Genomic DNA, 23,686 nt, shown 5'->3' with positions numbered 1-23,686 from the left:
ATACAAATAACATTTATGTATCGATCGGTTCTGGAATTCCTTAGTTTTTGCGATTGAATGGACACAAACATGTACTTTTTTGGCCGACTAAATATGAGTTTATGGGCGGGAATGTAGCTCATTCGGCAGTGCGCTGGATTTGTATCCAGTTGGCCGCTGTCAGCTTGAGTTCGTCCCCACGTTCGGCGAGAGATTTATTTCTCAGAGTCAACTTTGTGTGCAGACTCTCCTCGGTGTCCGAACACCCCCGTGTGTACACGCAAGCACAAGACCAAGTGCGCACGAAAAAGATCCTGTAATCCATGTCAGAGTTCGGTGTGTTATAGAAACACGAAAATACCCAGCACGCTTCCTCCGAAAGCGGCGTATGGCTGCCTAAATGGCGGGGTAAAAACGGTCATACATGTAAAAACCGTGGGAGTTTCAGCCCATGAACGAACAAACAAACAATATGAGTTTATATAAGTCTCAAAGAAGAGAAATCCAATGTTCAATCAATACATATTATTTTTATCTGTTGTGAGGCAAGCCATTATTTTTGATGGTTATCTTGTTTTGCCTTTAAAAGAAAACAAGGAGGAATGTATGCGAGGTGACTGGTCTGAAGGATACCATCTGTAAGAGAACAAAAATGTGTTGACATATGGCAAAATATGTGCTTGCAGTCCTTTGAAGTAGACAAGCAAATATATAAAGGAAGAAAGTATACAAACTGAGTTCAGAATGAAACTAGTGCTTATTCTGTCTTCCTTGTTATAAAGTAAAATTTAAAGTTTTGAAGAAAAGGCATTTGTTACCGCCCAATGAAAACATTGTGAATCTTCACTTATATTTGTTTAATTCAAATGTATGCGATCCTGCATTGACAGACAAACAAAGAAAGAAAAATACTGGCAGACTAACAGATGGGTACACAAACAGGCAGCAGGTCACACATGCATGTGCTCACAGGTGCATGCATGCTTTTCACTTAGTTGCAATTCTGGTCAGTTTACTGATTTTAGAGGGGACTCTCGCAATAAATAGGACTCTTTTCGTTTTGTTACATCAGTTCTGTCTACATATTTTTGCAAAATGTTGTATGGCTCCATCCCCCCAACCTTTGTGAAGAGGCTTAGCCTCACCACAATTAAACATTCGTATTCGTATATGACTCTGACATATTTTATGAATATTAAAAATGATCTTTCTATCCTTTGACAGCTGAACAACATCTGGAACATGAGCATTGCAGTGCAGCCTGAGTACCAGCGCTACGTGGACAACATCGACAGGCTCAACACGTTGATCACGCAGCTTGCAACAACGCCCCCAGGTGTGGATCCCAGCTTGTCCGGACGCTTCGACTTCAATAGCATGCTGGGCTCTTTGGAGGACATATTCACCAAGCCGGAAATGTAAGTGCCATGCTCCTGCACTTTCTCAAAGATTGAAAGTTACACCTGTTTACAAAGTACTGATCCTGCTGATTACTGCAAATTATTTTGTTTGTATAAAAAGGACAAACTTTTCAATGTGAATTGATACTCTCTGGGGCTAGTTCAAGAGAAGAGTCATCAGTGTAAGAATGAGAAGAGGATGTTATGAGAAAGGGTTTGAGATTGTCAGTTCAGGTCTATGGACTTGCTTGACACGATTACCCATGCTTTTGTTGAGTTATCAAAAGGTTTGCTTTCAATTAGTGAATTTGTTGCCACATTCTTACACATTTTCATTTGTGCTTTTGCTTGAGTACTGCTGAGAAATGTGAGTACAGAATAACTGCTCACAGTTTGCATGTGTAGTTGTTCATGCATACAGGCATATACACAACAGAGACAGAACGACAAACAAGCAAAAACATGCGCATGCAGATGTCTTTCAGTCCAACCTTTCATTTTGTGTGTTTAGGATTTTCCGTTTGCTGAAAGCCCTTGGCCTCGCTCTGGATGGCCCCCTGAAGACCAACGACCTGGAGAATGCTTTCTATGGAGTTGAGATCTACGTTGCTCAGCCTCTCTTGGCTTTGTTGGAGGGCTTGGACAGTGAGTTGACCGATTCCTTTTGGTTTACAGTGCAAACCCCCTTTAACGACCTCCAAAAATCTGAGAAAATCAGGTCTTAAAAAGGAGGGAGTCTTAAAAACGGGGTAAATTTACAGAGGATATGAATAGAACATCCAAAAAACTAAGGTCTTTATCGGGAGGAAGTCTTAAATTTGGGGGTCTTAAAAGGGGGGTTCCATTGTAACTTGTTTTATTCTTTTTCATTTCAGAGAAATTCACTTTCGTAGGTTAGAAAACAACAAGCCTATGACCTATAGTTGTGCCTTCCAAGCAGAATTACAACTGGTGATAAATATGAAAATGGCATAAATTATATGATGAAAGGTATATGATTAATTATGTCTGTTGTGCTCATGTAGATTTTGTTCTACACAGTGCAGAAGGAAAGAAATGGTAGCTAGGCTATTTTGGGGGGAGATTTGTTTTGAATAAAATGGATCTTAAGACAGACAACCCAGACACCTGCAGCCTGAATTCTAGTGATAATATAGTGTTCTGGGAAGCGGTGAGTTCAAAACAACAGTGGTACAAACCATGGACAAATAACAAGCATTGCTCAGTTTGGGAAGTTCTGAAAAATACAATAAGGCAAACGTTTTAAATCCTGAATGCACCCATGTTAATTAGTTGAGATTGATTGATTGATTGATTAATCTTTTTGACGGGAAAAGAATTTAGGCAGATGCCTTATCTTACAATCTGAAACTACGACATAAAATAGAGTTAAATAAAAGTACATGTATGAGGAACACAGTTGAGCAGTTTTACACATTTACAGAAACTATAACTGTTTTGCGTGTTACAGGTGTGGGTGTGTCGCTGTCATCAGTGATGCATGACCCTAGCAAGATGCTTGAGGCTTTACCTGTCTTGATGAACTTCAGCCTGCAGTTTGACCTGGTCAAGTCCATCTACCTGCAGCCAAAGGTAGGTCAGCAACACTGTGAAACCTCTGACATAAGACCATCTGGTTCAGAACTGTCTCTCGGGCTTCTGACGTACATGTGTTATACCATTAGATTCAGAACTGTCTCTCGGGCTCGTAGCCTAGTGGTTAGGACGAGGGCCTTTTGAAATACTATCTGTGTGTCTTTGAGGACACTGATCTCTTGGGTTGTCTCTCTGAACACCTTTAACTTTATTTTCATAATTACAAAACTTTCTTTTTTAAGAATGTGTTCAAAGTTTCCTAACACTGACTAGTTGCAAAGTGCTGTGTGTGTGAACAGTCAGGAAAGTGCACTTTTTTTTACACTGTCTATGCTCACTACAATGCTTCAGTACTGTATCAAGTAATAGAGTGACTTTACTGCAGTTTAGTACCACACAAAGCAACACGTCACAGCATAGTACAAAACAGCACAAAATTTAGTCTTTTTTTCCCTGTCATTATGATAAAGACTTTCCCTTAGCTTTATTCAAGAAATGAACTCATCCGCGTTTTCTGCTGTGTTTGCAAAAAGTTCGCTTTGGCCCAGTACTATTTCTTGTGTATTTTTTATTACAGATTAATCAGTTCTGGAACAATGAAGATTTCCGCACAAAACAGTTCTGCAACGGAAGCTTGCCAGCAGAGGTGTTCACATCAGTAGGCCTGCAGCCATCCGTGGTGAACACGCTGTGCTCAGTCCCACAGACGCAATGGGTGCAAACGCTGAAGGGACTCAACGCCACAGAGGCTCAGATTGTTGCGTGGGTAGATAAGGTGGGTGTGTTGTGTATGTTAATGTTTTGTTGAACTGTGGGCTGAGTGAGGTGCACAAGAAAGTTACCATAAAAGAAAACCTCTAGGCTTTTGTTAGCCTTTGTAAAGTATTTGTCACCGTAAGCCAAGCTTGATAGTCACATACTTTTCTTCATACAGGTAGAAAAGGTCTATTTGAACGTACCCTGCTACAACAATACCGACGTTAGCACAGGGGCACAGGTGGAGGTGTGCCCTTCCACTGGTGCCGACTTGTTGGATAACAAGGGAATGTACTGGATGCGCCTCATGACAACGCTGGAGTCAGTTGTCTCCCATCTCATGCCGGACAAAGACAAGGGCACTGCTGCTAATGCTGGGGAATCCCTTGACCGACTCTGGACCATTTTGAAAGACGCCTTCTTTGACAAGACTCTGGGAAGGTAAGTGTGACTAATAATTGATGATTGATTTCTTGATTGATTGATCGGTTGATTGATTCATCCCTTTATTAATCTTGGATAAGATTGATTTGGTGATTGACTAATTGATTAATTGATTCATCATTTGACGAGTTAGTTAGAGTAAGATTGATTACACAGCACAATAATATCTAAGTTCTCAGAAAGTCTGTTATTTGAAAAGGATAACCAAATGCGGTTCTGCTTTGCCACACATTTGAAAAGAAAAAAAGTGACAGAGAACTTTATCTGAGTAAGTGAAAAATGTATTCACCTTTTACTTGCACATCGTTCCACAGTGCTATGAACTACATGGAGCTGGTGGACAGAATGGGGCAGACCTCAGAGACCTGGCTTGTCTTCAAACAGGCCATGAAGTTCCTGCAGTCTGCTGGCAATCTCCTCAACACCGGCCTCAACAAAATGAAAGGTCGGTCTAACTGAAAGAGAGAGAGGCGGGGAGGAGATGGGGGAGGGGGTGGAAGAGAGCGGGAGTAGAGGGTAGGCATGAGAGAGGGGATGGGTGGGGGGGGGGGGGGGGGGGGGGGGAGGGAGAGAAGGAATGAGAGAAAGAGATGGAGGGTCAAGGGGGAGAGAGAGAGGTGTCTGAAACTTCAAAAGAGACAAGGGTGAGATAACTATGCAACAAATTGTGGGAGGAGAGGATAAAGGGATCGGTACGTAGGGATGCAGCGTGAGGCTGTGCCAGTGGTCATCTAAAATGTTGCTTGTTTTTTGCTTTTTGTTTGATCGGTTTAAAAGAAAAAAATAGCAAGAAACTGACATTAGCCAGCCAATGTTGATCTGAAATGGTTTGAAAAAAACCTTTTCATGGACTGTAAACCAAGACGTATATGTTACATGTGACATCTACAGACAATGGAAAGGACCTTCTTGTGACATGTTTCTTTTTTTGGTCACAGATCCCTCAGGCACAGTGTACCTTCAGAACCTGCTGCCAGACTCCCAGAAAGTGGCAGACCTTTTGACGAACATGCTTGGACAAGCTTCTGCCGCTGAGATCCTGGCCGCTTCCGTCAATCCTGAGCTGGTGAGACCTCAGTCATTTTTGTAGTGGTCATTTTCATTGATTTTGGGACTTTAGTTTCTATTGCTGTGTCCAGTTTCACTTTAAGATCATTATAGTTTGTGCAGTATCTTGTGTTTCTTGTTTTTATCAATATTTGCTTTCAGGTTGGAAAAGAAATGTTTGTTGTGTAGGCAACAAAGAACTAGCACTCACAGTTCAAGGAGCCGTATCCTCAAGTCATTTCTGTTCAAGAATGTTGCTCTTAGTCTCTTGGGCATGTATGTTATTTACAGACCTAGCAAGGAATGTTGTTTGGCGTTGGCAGTTAGTGAAACACCGAAACTTACTTTATATTGCCCAAAACTTTGCTGTTATTTACTTTTTCAAAGTCTGCCAAACTTTTTGAAAAATGGCCACAACTTTTATGGTCATCAATTACAGCAAATTTGCCGAAGACGATAAGTCTTAGCAACATCTGTGCGTCTTGAACTTTGCTAAGCTATACTACTGTGTTTACCTGTGGTGATTGTGTTTATTACAATTCTACCAGTTGGCATATCCTGACCAGCTTCAAACATAAGTCGTAACAATATCATTGCTATCTGAACTTTGCTACGCTATACTACTGTATTTACCTGTGGTGATTGTGTTTGATACAGTTCTACAAGTTGGCGTATCCTGACCAGCTTCAAACAGTGGCCTGTGACCCTGTCCAGTTCTCCAACATGTTCATGTTCCCGGCCAGTACGAACGTGACTGCCATCCAGGTGTCTCTGTGTGACGCCATCAACTCTCGCTCCACCAGCGTGCAGGAACTCATCGATCTCTTCCAGGCTGGCGACATGCTTGTGCAGGTGAAGAATGTTGTTGTTGAAAATATGATCAAAAACATGGTTTCTCTTCTGATAGTTATTAGACAACAGATAAATCAAAGAGCCCCTAAGTTTTAGCTTTTTTGTGGTGTGAGAATTTTGGGCAAGATATGTCCAATTTACTCAAAGGAGATGTGGTTTTGGGTATGCTTCTCTTTATATAAGTCTAACAAAATAAAGTTTGTGTGTGTGTTTTTCTCATCTTGAAATGTGAAAGTTTGTGTTTTCATATTGTGGTTCATGGCTTTCATCAACTGTAGGTTGAGTTGATTAAATTTCTGACCTTTGCTCTCTTGGACTGTATGAAGCAACAGTCTGTTATAGGACCTTGTATAGTCATTCAGTAAACTTTAGTCCTTGCAGTGTCCACGACAAAGACTTACTTTTATAGCAACAGTCTGTCATAGGGCCTTGTATAGTCATTCAGTAAACTGTAGTCCTTGCGGTGTCCATGACAAAGTCTTACTTTTATACTAAGTTTATGTTTCTTGCCCGCAGCTTGACCGACTGATGAACGGTAACTACAGCAGCATTGCCGGTGACACGGGCCTGTGGAAAGCATTGCATAGCACTGTGTCAGCAATGGTCAACAATCTGGAGCAGGCACAGAGTGGTCAGTTCAACAGTACGGTCAGCATGGCATGGCTGGACCCTGTGTTGAAGCAGCTGATGTCCCTGAATCAGCCTGCCGTGAACCAGTAAGTAATCACGCGGTGGTGTTGTTGTGATAAAATATCTGACTGGAAACACTTCTTGGCTCACCAAAAATGTGGTACATGTATTTTAAATAAAAAAACAGCGGTTGGGTAAATGCATTGTATTATGACAGCAGTCTTTGTTTTATTTTATGGATTAATGTTTTACTGTTTTTTGGCAAGGGGGCTTGCTTGATTAGAAGCTCTCTTCACCCCCCCCCCCCTCCTTCACCTGAGGACAAATAAGTAAATAAATAAGATACAAAGGAGGGGGGGGGGGTGCACTCCCTTTTATGTTCATAATATTCTGTTTGCCAGGAGCTCCATAGCTGCCAGTCTGGAGCTGGTCTTATGTTTGTGTTGGTGTGTGTGTGGCTGGCTGGTTGGCTGGCTGGCTGGCTGTATATGTTAATTGAATGATGAATGACCTACAAAGTCTTGTCTGTATGTTTGTTACTTTTCAGAGTGGAACAGATGTGTCACAACTATGTTGCAATGATTGGAGGCACCCAGGATTTCCAGGCAGGGAAGGGAGAGGTTATTGCCTTTGCCAAAGTATTCCAGATCATTCTCAAAACAGCACCATTCTTCACAAGTAAGAAATGGCTTCTTAGTTGGAATTTAGAATTAATTAGCTCAGAAGGAAAAGTGCTAAAAATGACGAGTAATGAAATCATTGTGTATAGCACACATTGTCAAAACTTTAAATAAGGTTAATAGAAACAAAAACATTTATGGATATCTTTTTCATATATTTAAAAAAAAAATTGATATATTTTTTTTACAATCAATATTATTGGTAAAATGAAAAATAGAAACAGAAGGAATTTTTTGTATGCAAATTGTGTGTGTAAATTAAGTCTGAAATGATGTGGTTTTTTTCATACAGAACTGGATGATCTGACCTGTTCCATGGTTACGGAGAAAGGCCTTGACCTCAGTGCAGGTGTGAACTACCTCAAGCAACATGGACTGGAGGCACTCTTGCATTCCGTAAGTTGTGTGCTTAAAGCATATTCTTAGTATGGCTATATTGTAGCAGTTCACACTCTGGTCACATAGAATTATGCGTATAAGTGTTGCAAACATATACATACTCACTCACACTCCTGCATCCATATGTATGCACAAATGTCACATGTCCACATACACACATGCACCTATGCGTGCATGCACACAAACACACACACACACACAACATACACGCTCACACTTGCATGATCTACGCACACATGCATGCACGCGCTCACGCACGCATACACACACAAATGCACGCAAGCATGCATGCACGTACGCATGCACATGCACACACACACACTCACACACACACACACACACACACACACACACACACACACACACACACACACACACACACACACACACACAACACTCTTAACTTACACTCTCTCATGTACTGTGAACTATTCTAAGTCTGTGCTTCACTGACTGTCTAACACACCCTTCTCAATCCTGTTTCTTTTTTCCACACAGGTATCTGATTTGATTGTGAACGGAACATCAGGAGAAGTCCAGTGCAGTCAGATGACACAGATGTTGGTGGAGTTTCAAACCTGGATCACCAACATGACACAGATGCCGGAGCCTCTGGACACTGACCGCTTGACCCAGTGTGTGGAGCGAGGGTCTGCCTTCTTTGCTGATATCATGCAAGGGTTCAACCAGTGAGTGCGGTTTGGATTACACTGTTGGATTACTGTTGAAACCCCCTTTTCAGACCTCCAAAAATCTGAGATCAGGTCTTAAAAAGGAGGCGTCTGAAATGTTGGTTTATTTACAGAGGTTATGAAGAGAAAATGTGAGAAAATAGGGTTTATTTACAGAGGTTATGAAGAGAAAATGTGAGAAAATAGGGTTTATTTACAGAGGTTATGAAGAGATAATGTGAGAAAATAGGGTTTATTTACAGAGGTTATGAAGAGAAAATGTGAGAAAATAGGGTTTATTTACAGAGGTTATGAAGAGAAAATGTGAGAAAATAGGGTTTATTTACAGAGGTTATGAAGAGAAAATGTGAGAAAATAGGGTTTATTTACAGAGGTTATGAAGAGATAATGTGAGAAAATAGGGTTTAAAAACCCGTTCTGTCCCTGACTTGGTCAGAAACCGGTTTGTGTGTGCCACGAGATCAAAGGCAGGTCCATTGTGATAGCTGGGTTGCCTTGTTTAGACACTGACCTTCTTCCCAGGGGTCAATGACCCAGTTTTTGCTATGAGAGGTGGTTCCCCTGTCATAGATCTGAGAGAGGAAACACTTCCTGCACCAGGGTCAGTGACCGAGTTTAACCTATGGGGCGGTCTCTTTGATGTCTTGAGAGGAAACTTGGCCAGGGTAGTACCTAGTAGCTGAAACATGCATTATCACAAGTTGTTTGACTGGTACTCAGGCGGTCTCTTTGATTTTTTTCATATTTCATACACGGATTAGGCGCTTCGTTATACAAGACGCAGGGGTCAAACTCAGGAAAAAAGTCGCGCTGTATGACCCGGAACGGTAGCTATAATTTTTGAAAATATTTTTTACATTTTAATTAAAATATATGTGTGTGTGTGTGTGTGTGTGTGTGTGTGTGTGTGTGTGTGTGTGTGTGTGTGTGTGTGTGTGTGTGTGTGTGTGTGTGTGTGTGTGTGTAGGTTGTACCAGGTGCTGGCTGACATTTCCAGTCTCCTTGGTGACAATGACATCAGAGCGATGCTGCAGAGCTCAGGAGAACTGGGACAGATCCTGGAGTTTATCCTCTCCGTCACATCCAATGGACTGCCTGGTAGGAAGTGAACTGAACAACCAGAACTTTCGCACATACTGTACCATATACTTCACTTATTAGCTGACTGGGTAGTTAGGCTGGATTGCACCCAAAAAACCCACAAAGATATGGTTAGACTTCGGTATTTATTGTTATTGCTTTGCAGTAAGAAGGAGAGAACAGAATCAGTTTATCATCAGTGAAAGTAAATCACGGTTAACAGACATAAAATATTTTAGGCAACTTTATGACTTTTTGTAAATTCCAAAGCTAATGTATTTTATTTTTTGTGCTTTTTTTTAGTCAAAATCAGCTCTGAAGAGAAAGCATAATCCATTGCTTTGAATACTATTACATGTAGTAATTTCAGTAAGAATTAGAGATTTCAAAATTTCATGTCTGATAAATCTTTATTTCAGTGGAGCTCCAGTTCCAAGACCTGCTGAAGAACAGCACAGATGTACAGTCCTACCTGACAGGAATCATGAAGCTGGCACCCAAGGCTGTCGAGTCTTTTTTGGCTTCCACCATCAACCTGAATACTGTGAGTTTTCTGTCCTGCATGGTTCTAATAGACGATTTCCGAGGGCTCCTAGCTGTCCACATGTTTCGGTCACACCCCTTGCTAATGACTGGCCCCTCCAATGTTTGTCAGAGGAAACGCAAGGGTATTCACTCTTCCACAACCCATACAAACCTGACAGAGTTATTTTCGGATTTCGTTTATTGTGGAAGTGTGATTCAGTAGTTCCCCTTGTCAAAGCAGCTACTTGGGGATTGTCTGTCTTGAGCACTGAGCTATTTATAAATCAGTAGCTGTGAGACACCTGTGGGTTGTGAAGAGCTGTCTGTGGTACCTGTGATGTGTGGCCCCTCTGATGAGAGGACACCTCTCTTAAAAGAACACATCCTGGGGTCCCTATCTATTATCTAGACCAAAGTATACCTGTCATGACAGGCCACTTTGAGCTGGTCCCAAGGGTGTCCTTTCATCACAGGTACCACTGTGCTGACAATCTTAACGGCTGTGTTATCATGTTACACTCTTGCTAACTAAGCATAGTTATGAAAGGTTATTAGTTATAACCCAAATTTACCCCTGATTTGGATGCTCCCGTCGCGATATAACCTTCGTGGTTGAAAACGACGTTGAACACCAAATAAAGATTTGGATGCCTTTGCTGCCAAAGATAGTGGGAGTGCTTTGACACCCTGTTACATAATGACGTAAGATAAGGCCAACATATGAAAGAATACTAACTTTGTCTGCAATACGAATTGTTGCCCTTTTTATTGCCACAACAAGCAGCATGTGAAACACAGTTTGAAAATGTAATCGTAATGCTGTATACGCTATACTTAGAGAAATACATTTTGTGTTGTTTGAATCTGATGTTTTGATGAATGTCTTTGTATTTAAACTTCTTGATCACAGTGTCAAAAACTTCCTGTTCAGTTCTCTAGAATTCATACAAACGCCTTAAAATGGAGAAAGGTCAAAAGGTGTCCTTTGTTTGGAGGTCTCCCTTCATTAAAGGGGCCTCACATTGCAGGTACCACTGTATTTGAAAGTTAGAGCAGTTGTTGTTGGTTTGTTTGCTTAACGCCCAGCCGACCACGAAGGGCCATATCAGGGCGGTGCTGCTTTCACATATAACGTGCGCCACACACAAGACAGAAGTCGCAGCACAGGCTTCATGTCTCACCCAGTCACATTATTCTGACACCGGACCAACCAGTCCTAGCACTAACCCCATAATGCCAGACGCCAGGCGGAGCAGCCACTAGATTGCCAATTTTAAAGTCTTAGGTATGACCCGGCCGGGGTTCGAACCCACGACCTCCCGCTCACTGGGCGGACGCCTTACCACTAGGCCACCGTGTTGCGGTAGTTAGAGCAGTGGTTTATTTGACTTTGATTGTTCTGTATCTATTTTGTTGCAGTCGCGATTCCTGAACAACACAGTGGAAAAGATTGCCGACATACTGTGCCACCCTGCTCTCCTTGCAGAGATCGTCAGTCTGCCAAGCTTCTCTCCCTTCAACGTTTCGCAAGTCAGCACCTTCTTCTGCACACCTGAAGTCAATGTCACTGCTGCTGTACTGAAGGATGCTCGGAAGTCCACTGAAATCCTTGAACAGGTCGGTACTGATTTTGATGCTTAGATAAATGTAAAGACGTAGTGTGAGAGAAAGCTAATGTAAGATAAATTTGAGACCAGTAGTGTTTCTTCTTCTTCTTCTTCTGCGTTCATGGGCTCGAAACCCCCACGTACACTCATGTGTTTTGCATGAGTGGATTTGTACGTGTTTACACCAATAGCGTTAAAAAAAAAAAAAAAAGAGGATGAAAATCAGACTTGTGCTGGGACTATGTTGCCAAGCTGCTTTCCTTCTGACCCTCTGTCTTTTCCAGTATAAGAAATGGATTGAGAATAATGTTTTATTATTTCCTTCTTGCTAGCTTTTGACTTTTCTTTAATGGTATACGTTTTGTTCTAAACTTTTACTTTACCTTTGGAATGCAATCACAGTGAATCAGGTGCCTAACACTAATAACTCTGCAAGTGATGTCTGACCTTTAAGGCAGTCCTTGATTGAGCCCGAAGTCTTTTACCGAAAACTCAGGGCTAAAGCTCCGTGCGGCCAGCTTCACGAAGTATTCTTTGAGAAGTCGACTTTGCCCAATTAAGGACACAGGCTTGAGGGCTACATTGTTTTCTTTTTTAACCCCTTCACTGCCACAGTATAACAGCATTTTGGTATTGCTGTGTGCCAGGGCAAAATTTCGCTTTCTTCGGTAGGTTCACTAATCTGTTCACTGCTCGATCATTTATTGAGATATCTCTTAGATCTTTGGCATGTGTTTTGCTTATACCCTTGGCTATTATGTGATGACATGATCATTGGACTTTGTTTGTGATTGTTATAGTAAAAATTGATATAATGACCATTTTTGTCAAAAATTACAGTTTCCGGACTTACACACACACATTACAGCACGTAAAACCACACAAAACACTGCTAAAACTGGTGTCAAACATCAGGTACTCACATTACAGCACATAAAAGTATTTTTCTGTGTGGTAATATATTAATCACTTTTTGTAAAGCTTCCTGAACACTGTATCGCTTGAAAACAGGTCTACGAGTTGAGGTCCAACTTTCGGCCGCCATTGTGAATTCTATCTATGGTTCTACACTTCTAACAAAGTTTTCAACACGTGGTACTAACTTATCCGAACGGTCAATGGGAAAGAACTGTGTTTAGAACCCCATACAAGAACTAGGACAGTGGTTACCTCCCATTTAGTTTCAGACATGTCCTGAAATGTTGCTAACGCAAATCCCCCGTACTAGGTACGGTTATGGGCGTACGGCAAACCGAAAATGACCACGTACCTAGTAAGGGGTGGGCAGTGAAGGGGTTAAAGTCATTATTCTCCTCTTTTCAGCTAACTGGACTCATGATGGGCGATGGCACCGGTCAGTTTGTGAGCAACCTGACCTCTGGAATCGTGGACCTGGTCTCACAGCTGCAGAGCATATCTGTGCTGGTGGACTTTTTGGGCAACGGATTTGACATCAAGTTCCTCATGGAGAATGCTGACTCAATCGATGCCATCATGGCCGGGGAAGGCTCCTTGCAGAAAATCGTGAACAGGTGAGGAAGAAAAGTTGCTGTGGCAAAGTTTCTGTAATGACAATAATCTGAAACAGACAGACTGCTAACGTCCCTAACTCAACGGCTTTTTTTACTGTTTGATTTTGTTGTTGCTCTGTTGTTGCTCTTAGTAAGCTGAATTAAGTTTCGGTCTCTTCAGAAATGTTTATCTGAATAGGACCAGTTGCATTCTGTCTGGGATTTGTTCATTGTGTATTTTCTACACAAATTGTTTCTTGTCATCATTGAAGAAAACAAAGCCATTGCAGTGCATTGAAAAACAGAGAAAAGTAATATAAAGTCAACATGTTTCTTTTCAGTCTGGTGACTATCGTCGGCTCCCTGAAGTACGTTGTACCGCCAGAGAATGACTACATCATTACAGACATCCAGATCTTCATCCGCGGTCTGATTGGCCTTGACCTTATACAGACCAGGCTCCTTGGTGCAAGTAAGTATACAGTCCATCTTTATAACTGGAACCCCCTTTAAAAGACCTCAAAAATCTGAGAAAATTGAGTCTGAGAAAGGCGGGAGTCTTAAAATGCGAGTAAATTTGCAGAGGTTATGAGCGGAAAGTCTGAAAAAGTAAGATCTTAAAAGGGAGGGAGTTTTAAAATCGGGGTCTCAATTTGGGGATTCAACTGTAGTACACATTGCATCCTCAGTGTTTGAGTTTCAGGGTTTAGGAACATTTAGTGAACTGTAAGGTCTTTGTAAAAATTAAAGCTGTCACAAGGATATATATATGGTACTAGATGAATACCCGCTTCGCCGGGTACGGCTTCGCCGGGAAGAAGTAGAGCCGAATACCCGGCACCGTACGAAGGAAGGGAGATAAACGCGCAAAACACTGGAGAAGATAAGGAAGAGTTACTGGGAATGGATGTACAGAAAAACCAAAATCGGTTCAGCGCTGCGCGCTGAGAGCACGCACGTGTTCAAAATTTTCCACGATTGTGTCCGGGGTCTACCTGAATATGCCCACCAAATTTGAAGCAGATCCATCGAGAACTTTGGCCGTGAATCGTGAACACACAGACAGACACACACACACACACAAGCTGTATATAGATATAGATGCAATGCATTTTAGAATTTGATTTTTGCAAGCAGTTATGTTTACTGCAGGAACTTTTCACATGCTAGCTTTTCAGAGAGCTATCACTGCTTCTTCCAGTTGCTTTTTGTAACAAGCCTTTACATTGGGGTGTGCACGTTAAAGATCCCACGATTGACAAAAGGGTCTTTCCTGGCAACATTGTATAGGCATTGATAAAAATGTCCAGCAAAATACCCGTGTGACTTGGAATAATAGGCCGTGAAAAGTAGGATATGCGCCGAAATGGTTGTGATTTGCTGGCCGATGTGAATGCGTGATGTATTGTGTAAAAAAAAATTCCATCTCACACGGCATAAATAAATCCCTGCTCCTTGAATATGTGCACAATATAAATTGCAAAAAATAAAAAATAAAATAAAAAATCCCTGCGCTTAAAACTGTACCCACGGAATACGCGCGATATAAGCCTCATATTGATTGATTTACACAAGTTGAAGATTAGACACACAGTCTTATCTTTATACAATGAAAAGGAATGAAGTGTGATGAATATACAATTGTAACTGTAAAAAGAAGATGTAAAACAACACAGTTGACACATTTTTGTGCAAATCAGATAGGAGCAACGGTTTTACACTGGCTAATGTAAAAGGATTTAGACCTGATGATATATTTATTTTCTTTAGAAAAAGTACCAGATGGTCCTCTTGGTAAGCATGAGTGAAGACAAAAATAACTCTTTGTTTTGCTGAGTTTAACTAACAAGTGTAAAAAACCCACCTATATTCTAAAAAAAAAAAGTCTTGTTGAAAATGTAGATCTACAATTCTTGTTTTAGACTTGTGACTGTTCTTTCTAACATGTTTCCATGAAGAATACTGTAGAACTTCCATGTGTGTTTTCTGACTTTAATTTTTCATGCATTTGTTCATGTTAGACCAGATGTTATATTTCTCTTTGAAGTCACTTTTAACTGTTCACCGATTTACTGATTGCTGTGATATTCAAATAATGACATCTGTTTTTATTCGATTTAATAGTTCATGTCTCTCGTTAACAATGTTCAACCAATAGCTGTTTTGATGACTGTGTTTTTCCTGGTCTTGGATTTTAGTTTGCAGGTTACTTTTCACACCACCACTGTGTCTTTCTGAGTTGCCTATCTTTGATAATCTTATAGATCTGGTCTTCACACTAACATGTTTAACAAAAACACACACACAAAAACATGACATACTAATTCTTGTGAAATCCTTTTTGATTTACTGTTACTGATTCTCTGCAGTGTTACTGTTTTACTGTGGACATTTAGTAGCACAACTAGCACCACTGTTATTTTCTCTGTGTGTGTGTGTGTGTGTGTGTGTGTGTGTGTGTGTGTGTGTGTGTGTGTGTGTGTGTGTGTTGTGTTTTTGGTTGTGTTTGATTGGTGTGTTTGGTGGGAGTGAGAGATTGTAAAGCAGTGTATCATTCCAAGAATTGTTGTTTAATTACCATGTGTAAAAATAACACTGTTTTGTAAGCAAAATACAAATGCACATCACTGACAAAATGAATGGATCTGCTTTAAGGTTTTAATGCAATCAGTATTTTACAGGTTAAAGCTGATATGCTTCATCAGTCATTTCCAAATTTCATTTGCTTGTGGTTGTCAGATGCTATTCTTATACAACTTAAGTGAATGATCCTGAAAACCTAAAAGGAAAACTTTATTTAATCTGTTTGCACTTCTTTTCTTGGTTGAAGATTCTGGCTTATTCTGTTGCCTAAGTACATGTTTAGTAAAGCGATTAGCTTATGTGATGACTCCACCCACATTGAATACACCTCACCTGCGTATAGTCAAAATATGGTTTATACATTCACATATTTATATCTTTGGGGAATTGTTCAATTTCAGTTCAAGTGTCGGACCTACAGAATGATGTTGCTGCGGTGCAGCAGTATCTTATCGATGAACTTGACTTTAGCCCTGAGGCGGCCACTGCTCTCCTCTCCGGCACCTACTCTATTCGAGTGGTAAGTAAAAAAATAAAAGAGGGAGAGAGAAGAAAAGAAAGACAGAGAAGAAGAAAAAGTGAGGAAGTGATAGAGAATGAAAGAGAAGTATACTTTTTTCAGCATATGATAGGTGAAACCGATGCTGTTGCTATTGAGGCCTTGTGAGGTTTTTTTCTGTTCAAGGTAACATTATTATTATTATTATTATTATGAACATTTGTGCGCCTAATCTAAATATAGCCCTAGGCGCTTACAAAATATACAATGCATTGTAAACATTATACGAAGCACAAATTATAGCTTAGGAATAATTTTCTACTTTTTGACTCACATGCGAAGCAAAAGTGAGTCTATGTACTCACCCGAGTCGTCCGTCCGTCCGTCCGTCCGGACGTCCGGACGTCCGTCCGTCCGTCCGTCCGGAAAACTTTAACGTTGGATATTTCTTGGACACTATTCAGTCTATCAGTACCAAATTTGGCAAGATGGTGTATGATGACAAGGCCCCAAAAAACATACATAGCATCTTGACCTTGCTTCAAGGTCAAGGTCGCAGGGGCCATAAATGTTGTCTAAAAAACAGCTATTTTTCACATTTTTCCCATTTTCTCTGAAGTTTTTGAGATTGAATACCTCACCTACATATGATATATAGGGCAAAGTAAGCCCCATCTTTTGATACCAGTTTGGTTTACCTTGCTTCAAGGTCAAGGTCACAGGAGCTCTTCAAAGTTGGATTGTATACATATTTTGAAGTGACCTTGACCCTGAACTATGGAAGATAACTGTTTCAAACTTAAAAATTATGTGGGGCACATGTTATGCTTTCATCATGAGACACATTTGGTCACATATGATCAAGGTCAAGGTCACTTTGACCCTTATGAAATGTGACCAAAATAAGGTAGTGAACCACTGAAAGTGACCATATCTCATGGTAGAAAGAGCCAATAAGCACCATTGTACTTCCTATGTCTTGAATTAACAGCTTTGTGTTGCATGACCTTGGATGACCTTGACCTTGGGTCAAGGTCACATGTATTTTGGTAGGAAAAATGTGCAAAGCAGTTCTTAGTGTATGATGTCATTGCTAGGTTTAGTTACCCTAAAGGTCGAGGTCAAGCATGTGAGTCGTATGGGCTTTGCCCTTCTTGTGTGTGTGTGTTAATGGGTTGCAACTCCCATGACGTGCACTTGTGAGCACGACTGGACTTTTACGTTTGTGGAGTGTTTTCCTTGCCATCAAGGCAGTCCTACTCCAATTTTGTGTGTGTGTGTGTGTGGGGGGGGGTTGGAATGGTTTAAGGCATTTTAATACATCCAATTCTATTTTTCAGTTCCTGAACGCAAGCGGTCTGCTGGTGTCGGACGAGCCTTGTGAGAAAAGGCTACGCCAGTTCATCCTGATGAACACCACACAGGAGTTTGAACAGGAGATCACCAGCAAGTTCTGCGCCTTCAACACCACTGAGCTCACTGACTTCATGGAGATCCTCGTGCCTCAACTGGACATTGGATCTCTCATTCAGAAAGTTAGTAACTTGAGAGAGAGAGAGAGAGAGAATGAGAGTGAGTGAGAGTGAGTGAGTGAGTGAGTGAGTGAGTGGGTGGGTGAGTGAGTGAGTGAGTGGGTGAGTGAGTGGGTGAGTGAGTGGGTGAGTGAGTGAGTTAAACTATCCGCTGGAATTCATTGTGTGCTTCTCTCTGTACAGTACATCAGCTACACAGGAGGGGAGTTCTTGGGGACACTGAACATGACCAAGTCGGATGTCCAGGTAGTGTTTGACTCCCTCAGTGACGGCGGCCAGACCCTGCAAGAAGCTGTGGTCATCCTGATGAGTGACAACAGCACTCTGGGCCCCCTCTTGGCCAATGTTGGTGTCACCGCTGATGGAGGTGGGTGATGATGATGCTGTGTTGATGAAGTTGGTTTACAGTACAGTGGAACCCCCCTTTTAAGACCTCCAAAATCTGAGTAAATCGGGTCTTAAAAAGGAAGGAGTCTTAAAATGGGGGTAAATTTAAAGGTTATGAACAAAAAGTCTGAGAAAACAGGGTCTTAACAGGGAGGAAGTCTTATATTTGGAGGGGGGGAGGGGGGGGTGTCTTAAAAGGGGGGTTCCACTGTAACACAGGTGTTTTAAGAGCCTCTATTTTTAGATCTTGCCACCCTTCAGAAAGTCAGTAATTTGATATTCATTTTATACGGTTTTACATTTTATACATTTTGTCTTTGTTAGGCATCATTAGAGACCTGTATTTGTTATCTTGCTTTTGAAAATGTTTGGTGTGGTTGTGTGGATTGAGTTGGACATTCTATGAGTGTTGCTTTTCTTCAGAGAGGTTTGAGTGTGATAGGCATAGTAAAAGTATTCTTCAACAAAACTGTCATCCAAATATATTATGTGTTTGAAAGGAAGAAAAAAGAAAATGAATGCATGTTGCCAAAAATGTTGCAGACTCTCTGTGGTCAAAATATTGGTTGAATCACCAATTTTTGACAACCCTCTTTGAGGAATCTCTTTGTAGAGTATTCAGTAAGATGTGAATAATTTCTGTCTGAGAGGCTGCTGGAATTTATTCAGTGATGTTGAAAATAAATGTGTTAAGAGGAAAAACTTTATGTGAATTGTCAGTTTCTTAGTTTGTGGGAAGCGTTACCTTCACAAAACTGTCCTACATGTAACATTTATTGTGTGTGTCACTGCAGTTTTGTTTCAGAGTTTGACTCCTTGGTGTTCCTGCAGCTAGTGTTATATGTATTTGTCAGGTTTTTTAAAATTTTTGTTGGAAGCGCCACCTTCACAAAACTTGCTACCCCATTCATAAACAATTATCGACAAGCGCAGTGGCATAGTGGATAAGACATCAGCCTCCTCTGCGGAAGGTCGCAGGTTCAAATACGTGCCTCGTGGGTAAAGGGTGGAGATTTTTCCGATCCCCCAGGTCAACTTATGTGGAGACCTGCTAGTGCCTTATTCCCCTTCGTGTGCGCACGCAAGCATAAGACCAAGTTCGCACGAAAAAGATCCTGTAATCCTTGTCAGAGTTCGTTGGGTTATATACAGAAGAAAATCCCCAGCATGCATCCTCCGAAAGTGGCGTATGGTTGCCTAAATGGTGGGTCAAAACAGTCATACACATAAAAACCAACTTGTGCTTTAACACAAGTGTACATGGGAGTTTTAGCCCATAAACACTGAAGAAGAAGAATAAACAATTATCGTTTATTTTGTATGTGTTTTGTTTCAGAGTTTGACTCCCTGGTGTCCCTGCAGCCAGCGTTGTGCGGCATAGAAGGGTCGGTGGACGACCAGTTCAACCTGCAGAACAGAGTGCAGAGCGCCCGCACCCAACAGGATCTCGAAGAAGAAGCATCGCTGAACGGTATGGAATTCCATGGACGTGTCATTGCTGGATGAGTTTGGTTGCACACTAGAACTTTCTTTCCTCGTGTGTAATTTTGTGAATGAATAAAGGGGTTATGTAAAGTGTGAAGCTTCTGAGATGAATCCTCCTTGCACCTTGGCACCTTCTGTTGTCCCTTTGACTATTAGCCTGACCAAAATATACCTGCCATGAAAGGACACCTGCAGTTTAGGCTCTTTTTTGGTAGGTCCCAAGGATGACCTTTTATTGCACATAGCACTTTGATGATTGATGGTGTTGCATTAATTGTGCCACATTGAAAATAGTTTGAAGTTCTGAAAGGTTACCAGATAAAGGACCAAATTTGTTGTCCTTTGATTTGCAAACCAAAATAACTCTGTCTACACCTGCAACAGGGAGGCACTTGTGAGTGGTCTTAGCAAGGGTGTCTGTGTGGTTATGCAATTTGTTACACTTTTGGGCAGACAGATACTGGGAGTATTAATTTGTGAACCATGGAACATTAACCATCATTCTATAAAACAGGTGGCTTCAAAATATTTTCATACAGAAGACTATGAATTTGTGAACCGATGAAAAATAACGGGAAAGTGGTTGCTTCAAACTATTTTCATGCAGTCTTGATACTCCGCATGTAAGTATAATCCTGTCTCAGTGACACATTCACATTACAGGTAGCGCTGTACTAAAACGTTTTAATGCTTTCACATCTTTTGTGCCCCAAAAGACATTCTTGTGCTGTGCTCTGTGAGAGGTGTTTTCTTTGTGTTTGATATTATTTTGTTTGGACCTAGCTATTGATGTGTACATTGTTGTTAAACAGTTGTTTGTTGTATGTTTATCAGGGTTTGCTAGTGTGTGATAGGGTTCGTGTCCGTCTGTAGATGTTAGTTTCTTTGTTAGTCCTGTGTTGAACTCTTCGACAAGCGCTTAGAACTGTACCCACGGAATACGCGCTATATAAGCTTCATATTGATTGATTGATTGATTGATCTTTTGCAGGTGAATTCTGCAAGGAACTGTACCGCACAGTGAAGAGCACTCAACTGGGCTCTGTCATCTGGTCCTACCTTAAACCTATCATGTACGGCAAGATTCTCTACACACCCGATACACCGCTCACCAAGGAAATCATCAGTGATGTGAGTGCACATTTTTTAAACTCTAAATGAACGTGTGTTTTTAGCCATGCAGCTAGGAATGCCAGTGATGAAGTCTCTCTGATGAGGGAACACTTCACGGTGGAAAAAAAGCATCTGTCATGTGCAGCCTATAAAAACAACTAAAGTATTCCTTAAATGAAATGACGTCCTCAAGAAAAAATGGAGACTTACAGGTTCAGGTTCTGCATGTATCTTCCCAGGGCTGATGCACAATGTTATATGGAGTTTGCTTCTCCTTTCACATGTTGAGTCTGTGCATAATTTTGATGGTAAGAGAAGATGGCGAGAAAGCAGTATGTTTGAAAGATTCCTTGAGGTTGAATTCTTTTGTCATAGCAAGATGCAAAATGAGTGCATGTAACATTAATCTTATAATGCTTGTGACCATTTTGTTTCTCGGATGCAGAGTTGTAGAAATGTGCTGTGAATGGTTGTGTATATATGAACTTGTACGTTTTGCAGGCAAACTGGGTGTTCGACACCCTGTCAGAGGTGAAACGGGTGGCCAAGAAATGGTCAGAGAAAGCTCCCAGCCTGGTCACCTTGGCCGACACTACATCCGGTGTGCAAGGGCTTCAGGTAAGCAATTTAATCTCATTAACTACTGCTTCAGATAAGATGATGAATGCAGTAGGAGTGTGTTGGAATGTATGTGTGTGTCTTGAATAAGTGGTTCTGGGGGGTGGGGGAGGGGAGGGGAGGGGAGGGGGGAGTCATCATCTTCCTTATTATGCTCTTCTTGTCTCATTGTCTCATCATCACACAAAGAGCAAGACTGGTCTGACAAAAACAGCACCTCATTCATACATTTTCTATCTCCACAGGACAATCTAGACTCGGGCTTCGTGCAAGGAATCCTGAAGGCCACTCTGGGCGTGGACAGCAGCAGGGTGTCCAAGAGCTTGGACGCCCTGAAAAACCAGAACATGAACACCAGCGACATCAAGTCCCTGCAGCTGGTGGCGGAACTGGTCTACAACTACACCACCTGTCTGGACCTCAGTCGCTTTGAAGGTGTCGCCGATGAGGCAGAGCTGGAGCAGAGGGCCTTCAAGCTCCATGAGAACAACCAGTTCCTTGGAGGTGAGGCCTATGAATGATGAATGAGAAGGTTTAAGTTTTTGTTGGAATGTGTGTTAATGTACACAATATATCCCCTGAAAGCGGTATATGGCTGCCTCTGGCTGGCGAGGTAAAAACAGTCATACACGTAAAAATCCTCTCGTGCAAAAACATGAGTGTGCGAAGAAGTTTCAGCCCATGACCAAATGGGGCTTAGCTTGTCAAAATTCAAATCTAAAGATGTAACAATGCCTTCAGCTGATCAGCCCAGAAGTCGTTGTGGAATATGTTGTTCTCCAAGTCTGAGGAATCTTGTGGGCTGACATGATAGTTCATCAACATCTGCTCAGGCTGTTAAACATGGGAATGAGTATTTTCACTTTTGACCCTGAAAAATATTTGCCCACAAGGCGAAAGGTTGTGCAAAGATATGCAGACGAAAGAATATGTCAGTGATAATTTTTTTTCAGAGACGATAGTGTTTAAGGTGACAGCTGAGAAAGCTGTCTTGCTGAAATTATTGTCATTATTTCATTTGTTTCTACAAGACTTTCCCAGATGGAGAGATTCTTGGAATTTATTGTAACTTGTGCCCACGCCCTAGCGACATGCATTCTAGCAGATTTTTATCTCTGTGCAGGCATTGTTTTCCTGAATGTGGATGGAGACAGCAGCAGCAATGGTCGCAAGAAGCGACAAGCAGGCACCAGCAACCTGCCTGAGCACATCATGTACAAGATCAGAATGGACATGGACAATGTGCCCACCACAAACAGGATTAAGGACCGGTAACAATTGACACTATCTTAGTTTTTCAATAGAAATTGTTTAGGATGAATGAGTGAACAGACAGAATAAAAAGAGATTTGGTTGCAAGGGTTGAACAATGAATCAGCAAAAGCATGGTATGGAAGGCTGATATGATAACAGAAGAAAAAAATGCCAGCACACTTTTGTTTGTTTGTTTGTTTGCTTAATGCCCAGCCGACCACGAAGGGCCATATCAGGGCGGATGCCAGCAGAGTTTTGATTGATTGACTGATTGATTCATTACTGTAGTTGTTTTATTTGTTGGTTTGTTGTTGGTTTGGTTGCTTGGCTGACTGATTGACTGACCGATTTGTTTTTGATTTATTTTCTCCACTATCATCGTTATTGCCTTTCCTATTACATTTTCATGCTCTGCAATTTCAGACTCTGGATGCCGCACCCAAGAGACAACTTCGCCAGTGACCTGCGTTACATGCGTGGCTTCGTGCAGCTGCAGGACATGGTGGAAGGGGCTATCATGCGTCTTCAAACAGGCAACGACTTCAACGACACCGGAGTTCTTCTGCAGCAGATGCCTTTCCCTTGCCACATGGAGGATGAGTAAGCATAAACATTGTGTGAATGCTTTTTTTTTTAACTGATTTGCTGTCTTAGTGTCTTATCTCATCTGCTGGATGAGAAATTACAAGTTTTGGCTGGCTTTTTATTTACCAATCTCTTCAAATGAATACAGTATATTTCTTTTGTGTTACACGCAGGTACCAAGTAGAAATTGTGGAGTTCTGATGATTGTTTTCTTTCTCCTTGCAGCTACCTTCATTTCCTTGGGTCCTACCTGCTGCCGATCTTGATGACGTTTGCATGGCTGGCAGCTATCGGCATAGCCGCACACAATCTGGTGTACGACCGACAGAATGGACAGGAAGAGGTATGTGTTTGGCAGGGGCTGCATGGCTGTTGTGTGTGTGTGTGTGTGTGTGTGTGTGTGTGTGTGTGTGTGTGTGTGTGTTTTTTTTT

The 23,686-nt window shown here is 41.5% G+C and overlaps 1 protein-coding gene across 6 annotated transcripts in view; it reads left to right on the top strand.

Moving 5' to 3' along the window:
- LOC138958697 (uncharacterized) overlaps positions 1-23,686 on the top strand; it is a 189,207-nt gene that overhangs the window by 119,992 nt on the left and 45,529 nt on the right. For 5 of the 6 annotated variants that reach the window (XM_070329924.1, XM_070329920.1, XM_070329922.1 and 2 more), the window contains exons 56-82: positions 1,204-1,397; positions 1,891-2,024; positions 2,851-2,972; positions 3,553-3,754; positions 3,914-4,172; positions 4,490-4,620; positions 5,114-5,241; positions 5,880-6,074; positions 6,591-6,790; positions 7,252-7,382; positions 7,677-7,780; positions 8,282-8,472; positions 9,443-9,573; positions 9,975-10,099; positions 11,500-11,697; positions 13,011-13,219; positions 13,540-13,670; positions 16,183-16,301; positions 17,621-17,815; positions 17,996-18,179; positions 19,536-19,670; positions 20,676-20,815; positions 21,299-21,415; positions 21,661-21,919; positions 22,539-22,686; positions 23,093-23,269; positions 23,480-23,597. In XM_070329924.1, the coding sequence (XP_070186025.1) occupies positions 1,204-1,397; positions 1,891-2,024; positions 2,851-2,972; positions 3,553-3,754; positions 3,914-4,172; positions 4,490-4,620; positions 5,114-5,241; positions 5,880-6,074; positions 6,591-6,790; positions 7,252-7,382; positions 7,677-7,780; positions 8,282-8,472; positions 9,443-9,573; positions 9,975-10,099; positions 11,500-11,697; positions 13,011-13,219; positions 13,540-13,670; positions 16,183-16,301; positions 17,621-17,815; positions 17,996-18,179; positions 19,536-19,670; positions 20,676-20,815; positions 21,299-21,415; positions 21,661-21,919; positions 22,539-22,686; positions 23,093-23,269; positions 23,480-23,597 (4,377 nt within the window). Of the gene's footprint in view, positions 1-1,203; positions 1,398-1,890; positions 2,025-2,850; positions 2,973-3,552; positions 3,755-3,909; positions 4,173-4,489; positions 4,621-5,113; positions 5,242-5,879; positions 6,075-6,590; positions 6,791-7,251; positions 7,383-7,676; positions 7,781-8,281; positions 8,473-9,442; positions 9,574-9,974; positions 10,100-11,499; positions 11,698-13,010; positions 13,220-13,539; positions 13,671-16,182; positions 16,302-17,620; positions 17,816-17,995; positions 18,180-19,535; positions 19,671-20,675; positions 20,816-21,298; positions 21,416-21,660; positions 21,920-22,538; positions 22,687-23,092; positions 23,270-23,479; positions 23,598-23,686 lie in introns of all 6 variants that reach the window. The other variant, XM_070329921.1, reaches the window with a different exon arrangement.

The sequence above is a fragment of the Littorina saxatilis genome, linkage group LG2 (assembly GCF_037325665.1).
Source record: "Littorina saxatilis isolate snail1 linkage group LG2, US_GU_Lsax_2.0, whole genome shotgun sequence".
Classification (NCBI taxonomy): domain Eukaryota; kingdom Metazoa; phylum Mollusca; class Gastropoda; order Littorinimorpha; family Littorinidae; genus Littorina; species Littorina saxatilis.
The sequence above is the reverse complement of the archived record's forward strand: the minus strand, read 5'-3'. Positions and strand labels throughout refer to the sequence as shown.